Source organism: Peromyscus leucopus, chromosome 20, assembly GCF_004664715.2.
Source record: "Peromyscus leucopus breed LL Stock chromosome 20, UCI_PerLeu_2.1, whole genome shotgun sequence".
NCBI classification, from domain to species: Eukaryota; Metazoa; Chordata; class Mammalia; order Rodentia; family Cricetidae; genus Peromyscus; species Peromyscus leucopus.
The window spans coordinates 38,329,777-38,350,701 of NC_051080.1; the positions used below are offsets into that span (position 1 = coordinate 38,329,777).

At 42.7% G+C, this 20,925-nt stretch overlaps 3 protein-coding genes across 5 annotated transcripts in view; 1 reads left to right on the forward strand and 2 right to left on the reverse strand.

Moving 5' to 3' along the window:
• The window catches only part of St13 (ST13 Hsp70 interacting protein), a 36,189-nt gene extending 34,141 nt beyond the window's left edge, over positions 1 to 2,048 (reverse strand). The window contains exon 1 of the mRNA XM_028871210.2: positions 1,868 to 2,048. Coding sequence (XP_028727043.1) covers positions 1,868 to 1,977 — 110 coding nt within the window. The 5' untranslated portion in view covers positions 1,978 to 2,048. The remainder of the gene's footprint in view (positions 1 to 1,867) is intronic.
• Positions 1,988 to 20,925, forward strand: part of Xpnpep3 (X-prolyl aminopeptidase 3) — a 51,957-nt gene continuing 33,019 nt past the window's right edge. For 2 of the 3 annotated variants that reach the window (XM_028871207.2, XM_028871209.2), the window contains exons 1-2: positions 1,988 to 2,650; positions 13,133 to 13,246. In XM_028871207.2, coding sequence (XP_028727040.1) covers positions 2,587 to 2,650; positions 13,133 to 13,246 — 178 coding nt within the window. In that variant the 5' untranslated portion in view covers positions 1,988 to 2,586. Of the gene's footprint in view, positions 2,651 to 13,132; positions 13,247 to 14,402; positions 14,552 to 20,925 lie in introns of those variants that run through there. The other variant, XM_028871208.2, reaches the window with a different exon arrangement.
• Dnajb7 (DnaJ heat shock protein family (Hsp40) member B7) lies at positions 7,364 to 8,766 on the reverse strand. Its single transcript, XM_028871211.2, has one exon. The coding sequence runs from the start codon at positions 8,304 to 8,306 to the stop codon at positions 7,386 to 7,388; it is 921 nt and encodes a 306-aa protein (XP_028727044.1). The 5' UTR covers positions 8,307 to 8,766; the 3' UTR covers positions 7,364 to 7,385.

Below are 20,925 nucleotides of genomic sequence, written 5' to 3' on the forward strand. Positions count from 1 at the left end.
GCGCCACCACCGCCCGGCTCTAATTAATTTTTAATCATATAAAGGGTCTTTCCTAGGTGGGAGTATCAGGGATGTGGTGAGGCTCCCTAAGTAAAGCCACTGCCTCCTGGTCAAAGGAACAGAATTTGAGTTCCTCCTGTCCCTGGAAGGGCACTACATTCTAAACCACCCAAACATCACACACTGGGGCTGGAGAGATTGCTCAGTGATCAAGAGTATTTGCTGCATGCCGGGCAGTGGTGGCACAAGCCTTGAATCCCAGCACTCGGGAGGCAGATCTTTGTGAGTTTAAGGCCAGTCTGGTCTACAGAGCAAGATCCAGGAAAGGCACAAAGCTACACAGAGAAACCCTGTCTCGAAAAAAAAAAAAAAAAAAAAGTATTTGCTGCTCTTACAGAGGACCCCAAGCAGCATTCCCAGCACCCACAATAATAGTGGAGTACAACCATCCATAACTCTACTTCCAAGGGATCCAATGCCCTCTTCGCCCCTCCCTGGGCCTCAGGCATGCATACACTCGCACAACACTCAATACACATAAAATAGCCTAAAAAATGAAACAGCTAGTATGTCAGCAAACGTCTTTAATGCCAATATTTGGCAGAAACAGGTGGATCTCTGTGAATTTGAGGCCAGTCTGGTCTACATAGCAAGTTCTCAGTATGCAGAGCTACATGGTGAGACCTTGTCTCAAAAAATAAACATTCTTTAAAAAGAAAAATCACATATTATTTATTGGGGCTCCTCCTAAAAATTTAACCCAACTGGGCTTGTCAATCACCTGGCCAGAAAACCACCTCTCAGAAAAGCTGATTCATCTAAAGGCATGCAAAAGCAATTAGATAATTAACAAAGTAAAGCCCAGAATTCCTTCCCTCCACACAGCTGCTTTCAGACCTCCACAGCTAAGCCTGGTTTTTTGTTTTGTTTTTTTTTTTTTTCGGGGTTCTAATTAAAAAATACAACTTCACCTTTCCCCCATCTCTCCCTTGGATATTAACTAAAGTCCTTAACAAGCTCGACCTGACGCTGAATTCTCCCTTTTCCTGAAGATTCTCCCCCATTTCTACAACTCCTGCTTGTAAGCGTCCACTGCTGACCCTAATTCAGAAGGCAAGACTTAACTTTATCTTCACCCCGCCTTCTCCCTGGCGGCTACAGAGATTTACAGCTTGCCTGCACTGTTCTTTTTTCCCCCAAATTCCCTTCAATCCTGTCCTAAAAATCTTTTATCCACGAGCCTAAAACATCGAAAGTTCCCGAGTAATACTCTTTCCCAGCAGCTGGAACACTATCTACTCACGGAATTCCTCGTACGCAGGCGAAATACTCTCTAGTTAGTCCGGCAAGCACGCTGGTCTTTGAAAAATCATTTTGCTACCGAGTCTGAAGTGACAGCGCTGCAGCTAACGTGGGTATAAATGATTCCCAACACAAGTGCATGCAATTAAAAATCCTCTAAGGTACAGTAGAAATAATTCAAGTTATTAAGTAACCACTATAAGATCGTAGTTAACACGAAATATGGGTCAAAGCGACTTCAAGAGGCCAGTTTAAAGAAAAACAACCCCTCTATATAAATGCTTTGTCTTGTTCCGCGCATTATTTCCAGTGCTCAAATCCCCACAATCCTCCACATTTATTTCTCCCCCAAAACACACACACCCCCCCGGAGGCTTCACTGGGGGACATCAGGCTCTACCCTCTGCTTTTCCACTCCAAAATTACCCAAAGGCCCTGATCCGCGCGGGTAACTTCTCGAGCCACGAGGGCCGAGACCCGCTCCCCTCCCGAGGGCCCCCCGCCAGCTCGGGCCCCGCTTCCCCCCTCTTGCCGTCGCCAACGGTCCGCGGGGCCCAGGGCTCACCTCTCCACCCACTCCCTCAGGAAACGCATTTCCTCGGTGTGCAGGACGCTCGGATCCTGCTTACACATCTTCACGAAGGCCCGAAGCTCGCTCACTTTGCGGGGATCCATGGTCGGGGGGCGGCGGAGACCCGAGGCCAGGCCCGGGCGCGGCTCAACGTGACCGAGTAGAAGGGGGCGGCTGCCGCGAGGCAGAACAGACTAGAACCTCCCCGGCCGCTGGCTCCTCCCCCCCAACGGCCTCGTGACCCCGGTCCTTCGCTCGCTCATTCCCACTCCCGCTGCCTGCGGACTGGTGCACCGCCTAGAACCTTCTGGAAGTGTAGCTGTCCGTGACGGTGCCTGCTTCCAGACCCGAACAGCCTTACGCGTATTCTTTCCTCTGGTCTCGCTCCTGGGAACAGACGGAGGAGCTCGCGTGTGCGCTTCCGAGCGGGGGACAGGGAGGCACTTGGAATAGGACACTCCGTGGAGGTGGAAGTAAAGCCGAGCGAGACGCCCTGTGGGGGGTTGGGCAGGGAGCCTCTGGGGCCGGCGCGCCAAAAAAAACCCAGCCTGGTGACGTCACCGTTCTGAGCCGCCCTGGAAAGAAAGCCCGCCAGCGGCGCCTCGGTACCGGAAGGGGCGGGGCGCTTGGCTGGTTTCCTGGCGACGCGGCGGGGCTGGCGGATTCTTTACCAGCTACTTGTACTTTCTCTTCTTGACGCGTGGGTGCTGGCCATGCCTTCCCTGCTCTCAACCCCCAAGCTGGTTCCCGTTATAGCAAGGCTCCGCGGCCTCTCAGGTTAGAGTCTCTCCCGCCAGTGTCCCCTCCAGGTCTTCCCTTGGAGAAAAGCCTAAAGCAGCCCAAAGAGCTACAAATGGATGATCTCTGGTTCTGGACCGGTCGGCTCCTGGGCCCCCACGGATTTTCCTTTCTGGGAAAGTGGGCTTTAGGTTCTGATATTCTGGGAAGCCGAAGTGACTGGAGAGGGGAACCCCGAGGGACTGTCCTCAAAGATACTCGAACTCGGAATTTGTATCTTTTATCATCATACTGGGCTAAAGTGTTTCATGTCAAGCTAGTAGCGTTTGTTTCTTTTAGGGCAACGTAAAATCTTTCGGCTTCTCAAAGGTTTCCTAGGATAGCTAGCTCAAAAGGTAGAAGAAACACGTTTAGGAACAAATGTCTTGTGCAGTTCAGTTTACAAAGTAGTGGAGGTAAGGGAGACGTGGCTAATAGTCCTACATGAACAGTCAGGCTGATAGCGCGGAGAACGTGAACCCTCCGTGTACAGTATGGTGAGCAATTAATCTGATTAACATAAAATTTTATACTGAATAATGAGTCATCCACCTAGCAAGGGTATCTAATTGGGTTATATTTTTAGATGAGTGTGCAAAATGTTAACCAGAATATAGGGTATTTGACATCAAAAGTTGTCTTGGCAATAATTGTGATACTTGGGTTCCCTGAAAATGAATTTTTTATATCAGCTTTCTATTAAAAAATTGTCCATTTGCACCGAGCTTGTTCTTTAAGCTTAGTAGTTGTTGTGCCTTTGATGGGAATGAATGAAAATAAATGTATGATCAGTTATAATCACAGAGGGCTGTGACTAGACTAGAACCAGCTTTTTGCTACTGATCTTTAATAACTTCCTTGAAGCTTTGTGTAAATCCTGATTTGATCCAGCTTTAGGACTAGATACCGACCAAAATACATAAAAATCTTGTAAATTTAATACAGTTTGCTTTTAAGCAAAAAAAAAAGTTCAGCATCTTATTAATTACCACTAAATGTTTCATTGACTCTTCAGTTTACCGATAAGGAACCACAATTAAGGCCTAAAACTACATGAAATCAAGCTGAAAAAGGAGAGATGACTTGGAGGGCATATTATTACGGTCTGAGATGTTTGGTTTTGGTTCTGAAAATGAATTTTCTTTTTTCCAACTTTAATCCTGCATGGAGACAGGTTAATCTTACTAAATGACACATTTTATGTAGATAGCATTTAAAATACCCTAAGCTTTTATGATTTTATTTTCTGAAAAGAACTTTGGATGCTAATTGTCCCTAGTTTCTCCTAAAGGATAAATTACCTTTCCTGTGAGAATCAGATGATACAAAAGTTCACATTTGCTATGGTAGTTATTTAAAAATAACTGTGGCGGTGGCGGTGGCTCACACCTTTGATCCCACACTTGGGAGGCAGAGTAAGGTAGATCTCTTGAGTTCAAGGCTGAGGACAGCCAAGGCTACACAAAGAAACCCATGTATTGAAAAACAAAAACTATATGTGTGTGCATATATATATATATATATATATAGTTATATATAATATATACACATATAGTAGTTTATAATTGTTTCTGGCTTTCAATTTAGTATTTGAAAAAGGTGATAGGTTTTAGTGTTGCTGGATGATTTCCTTGTACCCTTTAATACAGTAATTTACAAGAATTTGGGACTAGCAGCTTCAAAATGCCTAGAATTTACGATAATTACATTTCTAAAATACAAAAGAAAAACAGGATATATATGACCAATAAATGTTATAAAGGAAGATTTTAATGACAGATTGTGTAAGAACAAAAGTCATGCAGCGAGTTGTTTTCAGTGTTTAATAAAGTCGAGCATCTCAGCCGGGATGGTGGTGCACACTTTTAGACCCAGCACTGGAGGCAGAGGCAGGAGGATCTCTCTGAGTTCAAGGCCAGCCTGGTCTCCAAAGCAAGTTCCAGGAAAGGCTCAAAGCTACGCAGAGAAACCCTGTCTTTGGGGAGGGGGGAAGTGATCATCTCTCATGTAGCATATCCAAAACTTAGCCTCTGGGCTCCTGTCTCACTTAAGACAGTTCCATTCTTCTGTTTCCTGTGTTCCAAAAATTGTTAGTCTCAACTTTTGTCATACGCTGTGAGCATATCCTGTTGGCTGTACCTTTTCAATGTATCCTAATGTTAAAACTTTTACTCATGGCCGGGCGGTGGTGGTGCACGCCTTTAATCCCAGCACTCGGGAGGCAGAGCCAGGTGGATCTCTGTGAGTTCGAGGCCAGCCTGGGCTACCAAGTGAGTTCCAGGAAAGGCGCAAAGCTACACAGAGAAACCCTGTCTCGAAAAACCGAAAAAAAAAAAAAAAAAGAAAAAAAAAAAAAACTTTTACTCATGCCGGGCGTTGGTGGCGCACGCCTTTAATCCCAGCACTCGGGAGGCAGAGCCAGGCGGATCTCTGTGAGTTCGAGGCCAGCCTGGGCTACCAAGTGAGCTCCAGGAAAGGCGCAAAGCTACACAGAGAAACCCTGTCTCGAAAAACAAAAACAAAAAAAAAAAAAAAAAACTTTTACTCACACACACCCCATTGCCACCACCTTGGACCAAACTATTAAAATCTCTTAAATGGATTGTGGCAATATTTTAACTTCTCTTTTTCTACCTTTGCTTGTTTGAGTCTTTTGGCAACAACAGAGGAGTTCAATTTGCATATGTTATCCCTCTCCTCAAAACCTCCTATGACTTAGTTTCTCCCATGTAACAGTTAACATGCATGTGGTGACCAAGCAGCTCCTGAAGAGTCTGCTTCCTTTCAGGGTTTTGGCTTCATCCATTTGCCGTCCTTAGCCTGTGGCACTGATCAAGTGCTCCTCAGACTCCTCTCGTGCAGCCTGCATCAGGAATGTGGCACCTTGCTCGTCCCAGTGTCTGAAGTGTCTCACCAAATACCCACATGGGAAAACTATAATCCTATACTCCGAAGTTTCTTTGCTCCATCTCTTTAGTTAAGCAACTAAAAAAAACGAGCAGATCCTGTTTGATTTATTATCTGTCTCCAGTTTGTAGACTCGGTGCCTTTTGTTTGCTTAGCACTGTGTACCTCAAATAGCTGACACTGCTTCGCAAGTAGTGGGCCCCCAATAGTAATGTTAAATGAATGAGAGAAGCAGTGTAATGAAGAGGAAAGCATTGTAGAAAGCTAAGATGTAACAGTGATTTATTTTTAAAAGAAGCAAATTTAAATAAAATATTTAGCTCAAACCATTTGTTTGGTTTCTAATGTATTTGTAACTCACCATTTTTTTCTCCCAACATGATCCTTAAATGAAATGGCTATAAATATTTTACAGTAATGCATTTGTAGCTCCTACATACAGACATGATAAAACTAAAAAGTTTCATATCTGGAGAGAGTGCCTGGTGGCCTGCAGCTCATGATATGGCCAGGTTGTTCCAAGGAATTTTGGGGAATACTCACTTTTTTTTAAAATTGTGGTATAATGCACATTAAATTTAGTTTACCATATTAGACATTTTTTTAACATGCAGTTCATTGGTATTAGTATATTCACATTATTGAGAAGTGGCTTTTCAGAATGTTTTTATTTTGCAGGCCTGAAGCTCTATACACACAAAACAGCCTCTTTTCCACTTCCTGTCTCAATTAGACTGCTTTAGATACTGTGTTAACATTAATCACTCAGTATTTGTCTGAGTAACTGGCTTATTTCACTTAGCATCTTAAGATTTTAGTATTCTTTAGCTCATCTATGTTGTAGCAGATGACAAGATTTTTCAGTTAAAACTGCCCTCAGCAAACTACTAAGCCACAGAAGGAGGCAGTATGCCAGGCCTTTTTTTTTCTCGTGTGTGTGTGTGTGTGTGTGTGTGTGTGTGTGTGTGCGCGCGCGCGCGCGCACGATATGCTCACAAGTGTGACTACTCATCAATTTTTGTCTTGGGCTTTTGAACATTTGGGTTGCTTCTACCTCTTGGATACTGTGAATTAGAACTACTGTGAACATCTTTGTGCGGATATGTCTGGTTACTTCAACCTTCAAATACTTGTTATAGTCTGAACCTGTGTTTCCTAATAGATTTTTATCTCCTAATGCTATGTGCATTTACCAGAAATTTGTAATGATATTAATTAAAAAAATTAAATAGGTCATAAACTCCACTGGGAAAAAAAAAATTCTATGCTCAAAGTGCTCAAAAGCAAACCGTTAAAAAAAACTTTGCAGTTTTCCATGGTTTTAAAATCACCATTACACAAATTCACCTTTTTCTGACCTAACCTATTCACACAACTACTGACCAAATGTTCACAATCTTGTTTTTTAAAAAAAAAAATTTTAAGCCATGCACAGTAGTGCACACCTCCAATCTCAGCAACTGAGGCAGATAGGCAGATCTCTGTGAGTTTGAGGCCAGCCTAGAGTACATAGTTGAGACCCCACCTCAAAAACAACACACACACACAAACCCACGTAGTATTAACAGATGTTACTATAAAACTCTGAATGAATAAAGGCTGGGCGGTGGTGGCGCACGCCTTTAATCCCAGCACTCGGGAGGCAGAGGCAGGCGGATCTCTGTGAGTTCGAGGCCAGCCTGGGCTACCAAGTGAGTTCCAGGAAAGGCGCAAAGCTACACAGAGAACCCCTGTCTGGAAAAACCAAAAAAAAAGAAAGCTCTGATTAAGCAAGACACACAGAGTGGCGTTCGGATGCTCCATGAGTATCATGTGTCTAAAGAGTGAATTAGCGATTCCTTTTATTTGACCTCTTCTTCTGCCCCTTTTTTTTCCTCCTACCGCCTTCTTTGAATCCTGCTGAGAAAATGGAAGGATCCTTCTTGCTGGCAACCCAAGGTGTACCTTGTTCAGTGTTGTCCACAAGAGTACATGGTGATATATTTGGGGGGCTGTGGGAATTTGGTGAATAATTGTTGAATGACTGTCTTCTCCAGTTCCATTTTTCTGCAAAGCCCTCTTCCTCTGCCACACTGTTTACAAGAAAGGATTTCAACTCGTCATCTTCAGCTTCTATATCTTGAGGGTACTCAAAAATTTTCTTTGAGTTGATTCTTCTTCCATTAACAGTTTTGCCTGAAGGGGTAATGGGTATGTAATTGCCCATCTCGGTATCATCAAATGCCAGGGAAGAGAATGAAGTAAGGCCCTCATGTCCCAGTGAAACGTAAGACATATATCCTGTGTCATAAGGAGAAAGCCTGGTAAACACTGGGTGGTCACAGGAATGGGAGAAAAGGGATCCTGTGCCTCTGCTTCTGCTTCTGTTGGAGCTTCTTGAACTGCTCAAAAGATCCTCCAGTGAGTCTTCAAAGAAGTGAAATGAAAATGGGTCCCTTTCACCAAACATTTCTTTAAAGACATCGTCTGCCTTACGGAATGTGAAACCATACTCACATTCGTCATCAAGATGACTTCCACCTCCGCCATTTAGTCCCGCCTTGCCATATTTATCATAAACGTTCCGTTTTTCACTATTTGATAATACTTCATAGGCCTCGGCGACTTCTTTGAACTTTCGCTCTGCTTCCTCTTTGTTCTCTGGATTTTTATCAGGGTGCCATTTAAGTGCCACTTTTCGGTAAGCTCTCTTTATGTCCTCTGGTGACGCGTAGCTCTGCACCCCTAGAACGTCATAGTAGTCCGCCATGGTTGGACAGAGTATCGGAGACACACACCTTTGATAGTGAGCACTGTCTTCCTTGCAGCTCAGGCTCCGCGGCCGCTGCTGGTGGTAGAAGTGGCTGCAAACAGGCACATTTTTACATTGACGGGAGTGCTAGTGCTCTGGGTCACTGCTGACATCCCATTATGTGCTCAGCAGGGGGCAGCACATGTCAGAGCCGCATTGTGCTGTCATACTGAGGTAGAGCAGGGATTGGCTCTTCCAGAGGCAACTTCCCCAGAGTCATTCTGTGCTCAGCCGCCTCTGCTGATTCTCCCATATCTTTCCTGGAAGCTTTGGGTGCACAGTGCCTCAGTGCGATCCGGGCTAATGGCCACAGCATCCCTCCTGTGTATTCTGACTTCCAGATGACTGGCTCTTAATTATTGCACAGTTCCGGATTTTGCTGGTTCATTGATTGGTTGTTTTGTTTTGTTTTTTTCTTTTCGAGACAGGGTTTCTTTGTGTAGCCTTGGCTATCCTGGAACTCACTTCCTCTGTAGACCAGGCTGGCCTCGAACTTAGAGATCTACCAGCTACTGCCTCCCGAGTGCTGGGATGAAAGGCGTGTGATACCACAACCCAGCTTCTATGTTTTGATTTAGAAAAATAAAGACTTAGAAGACTTTGTGGGGGGGCACTCAAGCAGTTGAGAAATTTATTCTAAAGACATGCATTCAATAGAAGATATAATTTAATTATAAAAACTATGATGGAAGATACACCAAATAGATACACTGGTTGTGTAAAAGGCACCCTGGGCTATGGTCTTGTAAAAGACTTGCTGGAATTAGTAGCCCTCAATTGAAGCTTTCTGCCAGCAGTGAGTCTTTGAGATGATAGGGTCTGTGTCTACTTGATGTTTAGTATAAAAACACGAGTAAAAATCTCAAAGCTCATGCTATGTAATGTGACTGTTTGCCAGAAGAAAAAAGAAAAGTGAATAAAACTTGTGGAAGCTGTGCATTTATGTATTCAGTATATAATGGCTACTTTGTACCAGGTAGTTTTAGCTTCTACTGATAGCCGTATTGAACGAAACTAGTAATTTTCAATTGTAATGAGATACAGAATGGGTAAGGTAGTTCATGCCGGTACCCAACGTAGAGGGCTGAGAGCTGAGATAGGGCGACTAAGGAGAGCTCCAGGCCAGCCTAAATTACAGAGGAAACTAAATAACAAGAGTATACAGAATGCCCACCCCCCAAAAAAAAAGAGCCGGGTGGTGGTGGCACACACCTTTAATCCCAGCACTCAGTAGATAGAACCAGGCGGATCTCTGAGTTCGAGGCCAGCCTGGGCTACAAAGCAAGTTCCAGGAAAGGCGCAAAGCTACACAGAGAAACCCTGTCTCAAAGAAAAAAATAAAAAAGATTATACAGAATGTATAAAATAACTGGCCATGCTCCGGTGGTGCACGCCTTTAATCCCAGCTCTCGGGAGGCAGAGGCAGGATCTCTGTGAGTTTGAGGTCAGTCTAGTCTACATAATGAGGCCTAAGACAGCCAGGGCTATGTAAAGAGACCATGTCTCAAAACAACAAAAATGCATAAAACAGCTTGAGAAAATATGATATGTTCTCAAAAACAAATGAGAAGAATGTGATGGACAGGGCAGAGGGTTATTTCACAATGTTTATTAGAAACTTGTAGGGAGATGGCCTTAGAGTTTTGTCTGTTTGGCAGTCCTGGGGATTGACCCAGAGCCCAGCATGTGAATGTTAAGTACTGTACCTCTGAGTTAAAGCCCAGCCTCAGACTTCTTTTGTTTGTCTGTCTTGGTTTCTGTTTGTTTTTTTCAAGACAGGGTTTCTCTGTGTGACCCTGGCTGTCCTGGAACTCACTCTGTAGCCCAGGCTGGCCTCGAACAGAGATCTGCCTGCCTCTGCCTCCCGAGTGCTGGGATTAACGGCCTCCACCACCCAGCTCAGCCTCAGATGTGTGATTTTATTCCTTTTCCTTGTACCACTCCGTTCCTTTGTACCCCATTAGCATGCTCTTACTCTCAGTCATCCTCTGATGCGTCCTCTTTCTAGAAACAATATAAGAGGCAAACACTGCTCTGCTCTGGAGAAGGTTATTTCTCTGGAGGTTTTAAGACCTGTATTTAGGGAAGGCACTCGGGAGGCAGAGGCAGGTGGATTTCTGTGAGTTTGAAGCCAGCCTAGTCTACAAAGCAAGTTCTAGGACAACCAGAGCTACACAGAGAAACCCTGTCTCAAAAAAAGTTAGGATAGGGGTAAAAAGATTTTTTTTTCTTTCTTTTTTTTTTTTTTTTTTTTTTGGTTTTTTTTGAGACATGGTTTCTCTGTGTAGCTTCGGAGCCTGTCCTGGAAATCGCTCTGTAGAGCAAGCTGACCTCGCACTCACAGAGATCTACCCACCTCTGCCTCCCTAGTGCTGGGACTAAAGGCGTGTGCCACCATCACCCAGCTGGGTAGGGATAAATTTCTAAAAATATTAAAGTTGCAGGTTACAAAAGAGGCTTAACATTCTTTTTCTGGTTCTGACTCAGGTTATTTTTCATTTGGGGTGGTGGGTAAGTGCATAAAAGTATTTGGCAGTAAAAATATAAAATACAATGTAAAACTCCACAACTTCTAATTCCAAATGGCTAACTGTATAGAAGTTCATTGACATGTATAGACTTTAGGTCTGGTTCGTTTTGAAATATTATTTTTTTATTTGTAAATTCTTTATAATAAAGTTTATTTTTAAAAAAAAAAAATTTTAAGGATTTCTCAATCCCTGCTCTTTTTCTACCTGGACCTGATTTAAGAACAGAGACAGGGGGCTGGAGAGATGGCTCAGATGTTAAGAGCATTGACTGTTCTTCCAGAGGTCCTGAGTTCAATTCCCAGCAACCACATGGTGGCTCACAACCATCTGTAATGAGATCTGGTGCCCTCTTCTGGCCTGCAGTCATACATGCTGTATACATAATAAATAAAAAAAAAAAAAAAGAACAGAGACAGACTTGTAGTGAGTTCAGCCAGTTCTCAGTCAGTGCCTTGAAAGTTTAGCAAGTCATTGCATTAGTCCATGAGGCTGCCACAACTAATACTATAAACTTGGCAGCTTAAAGCAACAGAAGTTTGTTTTCTCTCAGTTCTGAAGGTCAGGATCGAAGATCAGGAGTGAGCATGCCTTCACATCTGCAGTGTGTTGTTGTGTGTCTGAACCCTAGCATGGAGCCAGGAATAGAGGTCCTTGAAGCTTGCTGGCCAGCCAGTCTAGCCAAATTGGTGAGTGCCAGGATTAGTGAATCTTTGTCTCTAAAAATGCAGGGAAGAGCAACTTAAGACATTTGTCGAGGTTGGTTTTTAGTTCAGTGGTAGAGCGCTTGCCTAGCAAGCACAAGGCCCTGGGTTCGGTCCTCAGCTGGGGTTTGGGGGGGGGGGGCAGTTGTCATAAACCTCTGGCTTCCACACATGTACCCACAGCTCACATATCCACCACACAGACTCCTAACTCTCAAATACATGCCATTGTTAATGCTTCCCAGGCTCTACAATAGTCTATTCCTAATCTGATTTACGATACTCCCCTTTTGAACTGATTATATGTCCAAGAGTTTACAGTACTGATTGGTTCATTGGCATTAAATAAGATCTGTATTGAGGCTGGATGGAAGACTGAGTCCAAAGATTTTGAATTTAAATAATCCTAAATTTGAATCTCATTTTATCCAGTGCTGTATGAATTTGTATGAATTGTTATTCTGTGTCTGATTCTGACAACTCATTTGTTTGGGTTTTTTTGAGACGCAGTCTCACTATGTAGCAGTGGCTGGCCTAGACCACACGATCTAGACCAAACTGACCTCCAGCTTAGAGATCCACCTGCCTCTGCCTGCCAAGTGCCAGGATAGACCGTGTAAAGCATTCAAAGGTCTGCTAGTGGAGTAGCCTGTTGTAGCACTAGTTCGTTGTCATGGGTTCTCTCTGCCTCCCCTCCTCCTCTCCATCCGAGCACCTTTGTACACACGGTGCCTGCTGTGATGACGTCATGAAGCACTTTTCACTTCTCCCCTTCAGGGGAGGTAACTTGAGTGATTGCTGTCTGAGCATCCTCACCTTCTGCAGTCACACAAATATGTGTTATGAACAGCTCCATGTGCCTCTCCTTGTGACTGGACCCATCTTAATATATAACAGTTGCTGTGTTTATGAGTCTAGCTCTTTATATTATATAGCACTGTAATGTTCTGTCTTGCCTCATCTCCATCATGCTTCATTTTGACTACTAGGGCAAACAATCTTACTCTTATGTCTTGCTTAGCATGTGTTCTGGTGATGTCCTAAATAAAATGGTTAAATTAATGCTAACTGTGCTCACATTATGTGTTAGCTATGACTAAGCATTTTTTCCTAGATTATTCTTATCAGACTAACATTCCAAGAGTAAATGAAACAGTAAGTACTTGTTTTCTTATAGCTAACATAGTCTCAATTAAAATGTTGATTCTGTTTTTCCAAATTTTAGAGTATAGCCTTGGGCAACCCCCCCCCCCCCGCAACTCCTTTCTGACTCTGTTTGCTTTTACTCCATCCTCCTCTTCCTCCTCGTCATAGCCCCTTACTCATACTGTGTTGTGTTTATGTTCATTCTACTCTAGCAGACAAGTCTCTGGGAGTAAAGATCTTAACTTGTGTTTTAGGGTCCAGTACCAGCTCTGCATAGAGAAAGAGCCATGAACATATTGAAGGAGGAGGAAAGAAATGCTAATGTGTATTTTGTAAGGATCCAAGCTGCTGGGAATAGTGTGCATGTTGTGAAGATGTTCCACTGTATCCTTTGTTTTTTCTTCAGGATGCATGTCATGTTTACAGCGAAGGTACTCCCTTCAGCCTGTGCCGAAGAAGATTCCAAACCGGTACTTAGGCCAGCCCAGCCCAGTTACACATCCACACCTCCTCAGACCAGGTAAGGCTTTTGACTGTAACAACCACTTCTGTTTAGATGCTCTGTCTAGAATAATGCTATGCATTAAAATTTTTTCCCGCCGGGCGGTGGTGGCACACACCTTTAATCCCAGCACTCAGGAGGCAGAGGCAGGCGGATCTTTGTATCTTTGTGAGTTCGAGGCCAGCCTGGTCTACAGAGCAAGATCCAGGAAATGCACAAAACTACACAGAGAAACCCTGTCTCAAAAAAAAAAAAACTTCCTAATAGTAGTGTGTCATGATTATTAACTGATAGTATTGTTAATGTGACTGAGGAATTAAAGTTTTAATCTTATTTTAATTAAGTTTAGATGAGTCTATGGAGCTACTGGTACTATATTGACATCCAATCTAGAACAATAAATGCAATGAACTATAATTCAGAATAACCAGTAAGAAGTATATATTTCAGAATTCTTTTTATAGGTGTGAGTATTCCGCTTTCATGTATATCTGTGTACCACATATTATACCTATTGCCCTTGGAGGCCAGAAGAGGGCATTGTATCCTTTGTAACTGCAGTTAGAGGTTGTTGAAAGCTGCCATGTTGGTGCTGGGGACTGAACTCGGACCCCTGAACAGCCAGCCAGTACTTTTAACCACTGACCCATCTCTAGCTTCATATTTCAAGAATTTTTAAACGAAACTTCTAAGTCATAGTTTCTAAAACTATTTTCTGTTGACCTTTTGTTTCTATTTAAAATGTTAAATTTTCACTTAAAAATTTTGTTTAACAGAATTACTTCAAAGTAGGTTGGACAAAATTTCCAGATGTCTGTCGCTATGAGAAGTGGCCGACTCAGTTGATAAAGGTCATGCAAAAGACGATGAAGGTTGCTTTTGTCTCTAGAGACGCTGCTGGAAGAGCTGCCGTCACAATTGCTCAGTTAAGACTCGACACTGTTTGGTTCTGTGTTTAGGAAGGCGATGATGCATTTGTGAACAGTGTTCCAGAGATAGGATAGTAGGGTAAAACCAAATGCTTTATAGAAAAAGTCAGGTTTTTGAGGGAAATGACTGATTCCTTCCACCATGGAAAGGTAAGTGTGTGTGTCTGTAAGTTGCTATGAAAGCGCATGTGTTCATAATTTGAACCCCCTTAGAAATACATTACTCTTGCACTGTTTCCACTCAGTGAATGACACCAGTGTGTCTCTCAGTGAGGACTTCCTTTGGCTGCTTCTCCATCAGATAGAACTCCTTCCTGCTGGGAAGTCCACCGGCAGCAGGAAATGCAGCTCACCACTGCAACACACAAGAAATCAGAGTTTTCAAAGCTGTAAGGTAAGCACAGTCCAATTGATACTAAAGGTTTTTTTTCACCCTATTGACCTACCTATAGTTTCTGTTTAAAAGAAAAAAAAGGTAGAATTGATACTTAAATTTTACCAGCTTTGAAATGATTGATTTCTTGTGGTGAAATTCTTTATGTGGTAAGCTGCATTTCCCAGGCCTTGAGTCTCACAATCAGGTGAAGATAAATTACTTCATGTCTAAATTCCTTGGCTCTCTACATTATGTACATAACTTTTTTACTTTTGCCTTTGCCACAGATCTGAATATTGTTCAGAGAAAATGTTAAAAACAACTTGAACATCAATATTCAGTCTCAGTGCCCATCACATATAACTTGAAAATTTCCTTTAAAAAGAAAAAAAATAAAGCCGGGCCGTGGTGGCGCACACCTTTAATCCCAGCACTCGGGAGGCAGAGGCAGTCGGATCTCTGTGAGTTCGAGGCCAGCCTGGGCTACCAAATGAGTTCCAGGAAAAAGGCGTAAAAGCTACACAGAGAAACCCTGTTTCGGGAAAAAAAAAAAAAAAAGAAAAGAAAAGAAAAGAAAAAAGAAAAAAAACAGAAGCCGGGCGGGGGATGGTGGCACATGCCTTTAATCCCAGCACTTGGGAGGCAGAGACAGATGGATCTCTGAGTTCAAGGGCAGCCTGGTCTACAGATCGAGTTCCAGGACAGCCATGGCTACACAGAGAAACGCTGTCGAGAGAGAGAGAGAGAGAGAGAGAGAGAGAGAGAGAGAGATAGTACTTGGAGTAGTTTTCCATGAGTGAAGATGCACGCTTCGTCTGTCTGGTCTCCTCTCTTCTTGTTCACAGTTTAAATGTGGGAACCACAAAGTTTGCATTTGCTTCTTCACAGTCATCAGAGCACCTAGGGTTGGAGGATGTGGCTGGTCAAAGTACTGTGTTAGGAGCACAGATCAGTAGTGTAGGCACATAACAAGCACATGCATGCATGCATGCATGCATACATACATAAAACAGGATCATGAATGTCATAAAGTTTAAAGGGACCATGTGCCATGCTATTAAGCATGCAGATTTTACAGGGCAAAGGCATCTAAAGCATGAATCATGTATACTTACCCACACACAGACATACACACATTTTTTTAACTCTGTTTTAAACTGTAGTAATGACACATAACTTTAATCCCAGCACTTTAGAGGTAGAGGGAAGAGCATATCTGTGAGTTCGAGGCCAGCCTGGTCTATATAACAGGCTCCAGGATGACCAGAGCTACATTGTAAGACCCTGTTTTTTTTTTGTTTTTTTTGTTTTGTTTTGTTTTGTTTTGTTTTGTTTTTTTGTTTTTTCGAGACAGGGTTTCTCTGTGTAGCTTTGCGCCTTTCCTGGGACTCACTTGGTAGTCCAGGCTGGCCTCGAACTCACAGAGATCCGCCTGCCTCTGCCTCCCGAGTGCTGGGATTAAAGGCGTGCGCCACCACCGGCCCGGCAAGACCCTGTTTTAAAAGAAAAAAAATTGAAAAACTGGTGTCTAACTGGCCAACCTAAAGAGTACATTTTTGTCAGCTGTAACTTTGCTCCAAAAGGTCTCACATCTGACATAGTTAATGGTAATAATACCTACAACTTACAACTTGAGCAGAACACGTCAGTCTCTCCTGTTAAATGAGTCCTATACATGAGACAAAGAATATAGAATGTAGAAAAGCATACTCTAGTTGCTTTTAATTCCACTACTCAAAAGAATACTGTTGAGTTATAGATTCACTCTCCCAAATTGTCTCCCCTTAAGAGTTTCTAAGTCAGTTACAAACCCATCTTTCATGTAATTTAAGTAAGTTCTCACCTAAAGAAGTGCATTTTTAAAATAAATTGTTAAAGATAATTAACTTTAATATCAGAAATATTGGGCTGCAGAGATGGCCCAGCAGTTAAGAGGACTGGCCGTTTTCCAGAGGACCTGCATTTGATTCTTAGCACCCACGTGGTGGCTCACAACCATTTGAAACTCAAGTCCCAGAATATCTGATGCCCTCTGCTGGACTCCAGGGGCACCAAGCACACATGTGGTACACAGACATACATACAGGCAAAACATTTAAACACATAAAATATAAGTAAATAAGTCTTTTTAAAAATCTGAAAAGACCAGGCATGGTAGCACATACCTTTAATCCCAGCACTCAGGAGGCAGAAGCAGGTGGATTTCTGTGATTTCAAGGCCACCTTGGTCTGCAGAGTGATTTCCAGGACATTTAGAGGTGCATAGTGAGACCGTCTCAAAATAAAATAAATATATGAATCCCAACATTCAGAAGGCAGAAACAGGTGGTGCTCTGTGAGTTCAAGGACATCTTGGTCTATGCAGTGAGACCCTGTCTCAAAAAGAAAGCGGGGGGGGGGGCCGGGGGGGGGGGATATTAAAATGTGCACAAGAAATGACAAAAGCATTTTGAATATGTCAGAACCATGGGTGAACTTTGTCAAGGAAAATATACATGCCAGGACCCCATAGACCTACTTCATCAGATTTCAGCACCTCACAAGATCGTTAAGGGTTAGAAAGGAAGGGGTTAGTAAGTCATGGTGTTTGCTTTTAACTTTTCTTTGTAGCCTCTCTGGCCTGGACCTGGTGAATGATGTTCCTATTTCACCTCCACAAGTGCTAGGATTACAGGTGTGTAGCACCACACCCACCACAACCTGTTTTGTTGTTGTTGTTAGATTTATTTTATGTTGTGTGTGTGAGTAGTTGGCCTCCATATATATGTGCGCCACATGCATGCCTGGTGTCTGTGGAGGTCAGAGGAGGGCATTGGATATCAGATCCCCTGAAATTAGTTTTCCTGTTGTTAGGAACCAGACCCAGGACCTCATAAATACTATATGTGTGTTCTCCACTGAACAACAGCATTTACCCCCTGAATCCAAAACAAAGACGGTACACTGTATATGTTCTTTACGTCTATAGCTTTGTTGGTGGATAGACTATAGTTTTCACCTATATATCTAATTCATGTTGACTGTAAGTTTCAATTTGCCTTTATATTTTAACTAGCATCTAGAATTCTGTACACTGCCAGCCAGAGCTGAATTGTAAAAATTTTCTATTTCATTTTTTTATTACTTACTTAAGTGTGTATTATTTTACCTTCGTGTGTCTATGCACCACACGTATATAGTGCCTGCAGGGGCCAGAAAAGGGCAAACTAATCCCCTGAAACTGGACTTACATATGGTTGCAAGCTGCCATATAGATGTTGGTAATCAAACCTGGACCTTCTGAAGGAGCAACAAATGTTCTTAACTACCCTATGGGTCCATCTTATGGAGGCATTTTCTCGATTGAAGTTCCCTTTTTCCAGATGACTCTGACTTCTGTTAAGCTGACCCACCTCCTCCATCCCACCCCCACTGCAAGAAAAAAAAAAAAAAACCTTAGCCAGCACACCCCTGAATGGCCCCTTCTCACCTATTGCTGTTGGGTGAGAAAACCAACCACCTGAGGCTTCTGTACACACGATCACTTGGAGATGAACAGTGGCTACTCAGGTCAGTTTTAATCTTCCCAAGTCCTGCCTGTCATTGCATTACCATGACAACAGCCTCCCAAGTGTTTGTTTGGTTTTGGGTTGGTTTTATATAGACCAAAATGGCTTTGAACTTGCTAGCTAGCATAAGGATAACCTTGTTCTCCAAATCCTGCTGCTAGGTAGGTTCTAGAATTATAGAAGCAAATATGCCTGTCATTTTTTAGACAGGATCTTACTGTGTGGCCCAGGTTGACCTCATAGCTTTCTCCTTTCTCAACCTCCTGGGTGCTGGGATCACTTGTATACTATACCACACACCTAGAAAATGTCAATTCTTAATTCTGGTAATACTTAACAGCTTGTACTTACTGTTGTGTTTTGGTAACTTGTTTTTTCTCTTGACAACTTTGTGAAGTGCACACTATTTATTACTTGTTTTATAGTTGAGGAAACTGAGGCTCTTCCCAGGTGAGTGATTTGCTAAACTAGGGATCCGATGCACCAAACGCTGCCTCCTCTTTTCTTTCTTTTTCATGGTGGTGCTGAGGAATTGACCGGGGCCATCGGGTACTAGGCATACTGATGCTAGGCGAGTGCTCTACCGCCGCTACCCCCCAGCCCATATTCTGTGTTCTGTTTGTTTTGTTCTTTTGTTTGTTTGTTTTGTTTTGTGTTTCAGCACAGGGTTTCTCTGTGTAGCTTTGGAGCCTGTCCTGGAACTCACTCTATAACCCAGGCTGGACAGAGATCTGCCTGGTTCTGCCTCCCAAGTGTTGGGATTAAAGGCGTGCACCACCACCGCCCGGCAATGCCATATTCTTAACCATACTTAAGACAGAGTGTGGAAAATAATCTAATCAAGTTATATTTAAATTAAATTTTATTTATTTTAATATTTCTAATTAAAATTTCTAATCAAGAAATATTTTCAGTCTCACATGCTGTATAAAAAGAAGTACAACTCAGTTTGGGGAAGTTGGTTTATTTTGTGTGTGTGTGTGTGTGTGTGTGTGTGTGTGTGTGTGTGTGTTGTTGTTGTTGTTGTTGTTGTTGTTGTTGTGCTACTGCTCTTTGTGGGGTGGTATACCATAGAGTGAACTCTGGGCCTTGCTCATGCTAAGGAAACATTCTGTGCTGAACTCTATCCCCAGCCCTGAAAGAAGTCTCCCTTAATATGGAAGTTTAGAGACTGATGTATGTTTTTAATCAGATAAAATTTAGGTTCAGTGAGTTGTACAGATCTACAATTAAGTTTTGGCAAAGATGGCCACCAATATAACCTAAAAACTTGGTCGATATGTAGAACATTTTATTATCTTTTAAAATTTATACTCAGGAGACTCAAGGTCCTCCACTTCACAGTAAGTTTGAGGCCAACCTGGTTAGCAAAGCTTGTCTGGAAAATCACAAGGAGGGTGGGGAAGATGGCCGAATGGGCGAAGTGCTACCGCACAGCAGGAGGCCCGGGGTTGACTCCCTAGAACACATGAAAAGTCCAGATGCACTGGGTCCCAGGAGTGCTACAGCTCGTGAGCCAGCTAGCCTGGTACACGCAGCAGCAAACGAGACCCTGTCTCAAACAACGTGACAGGTAAAGACAAACCCAGAGCTGTCCTCTGACCTCTGTGAGTGCTCTGTCGAGTGCACACACACACAGACAAAAGATATAACTCATGTTCAGTGCTCCAGGCAATTCCCTTGAACCCTGCTGTAGTGAACCCCCACTTCCATAGGAAACCATTCCTCTGGTTTCAAGATCACAGTGCCTGTTTATGTTGCCCTATAAGTGAATTATATGATATGTACCCTTTCTGTCTCTTGTTTTGCTCAATATATGCTAATGAAATCTTAGTATTATTTCATTTTTCAGAAGCCTGTGTCTCACATTATGAAGGAAATACAAAATAATTTTTTCTTTCCTCATTCTCTGACTGATAATCAGTTCATGAACTACCTTGTATACAGTAAAAACTATCTAATATTAAACAATTATTTTCAGAATAGGCCACCTTAAATGTAGTTTGGGGAAATAATTAAATTACATACCTAGATTACAGCATAAATCTCCATCTTCCCATCCATTTTTGGTCTTTGTTGCTCTTTTTTTCTCTGGGTTTTCTGCTTGGCTAACAAAACGTGAAGAACGTTCTTCTTGCTCTCTTAAAAGACCCACTCCTAACTGTCTTGGAGGCACTTCCTTCGTGGCTGCAGTCAGAATTGATTGTGCAACCTCTAGTCTTTTGATTGGCTCAGTAAAGTTAGTAGAAGGGCCCCTTTGTCTCTAATTGATCCCACAAGATAAAATGCTAACTATAATCCTTAATAATTACAGTTTTACAAAATGCCAGAATGCCTACTCAGACATAATAGTTTTATCACAAGAAATTCAGGCCAGATTGACTGTTGGTTCTGTGATCAAAGGCCATTGCAACCGCCAAGTTTACTGAGAGAGTACAGAGGTCATTCCTTTACATGCTTTGTACTCCCCTCCAGATGAAGAGAAGGCTCCTTTCCTTCATAGCTTTCTGTTGTGATTTATTACTCTACTGCTTTGAGATTTTGGAAGCTAATGATTATTCCAAACTGTAGATAATTACTAGACTTGGAAAAGTATAGCCAATATTGTAAAGACTTCTCAAACAATCGTTCTTAGGAAACTAGATTTCATAAAGAAATGCTTTAAATGAGGCGGGGGTGGGGGGGTGGGGAGCGGGGAGCTGTATAGTTCAGTTGGTAGACTGCTTGCCCTGCGTGCCTGAGAACCCTGAAAACTGAGTGTGGTGATACATGGTTATAACGCCAGCACTCTAGAGATGGAGGCAGGAGGATTAGAAGTTCAAATTCTAATCAGTCTCTGCTTTT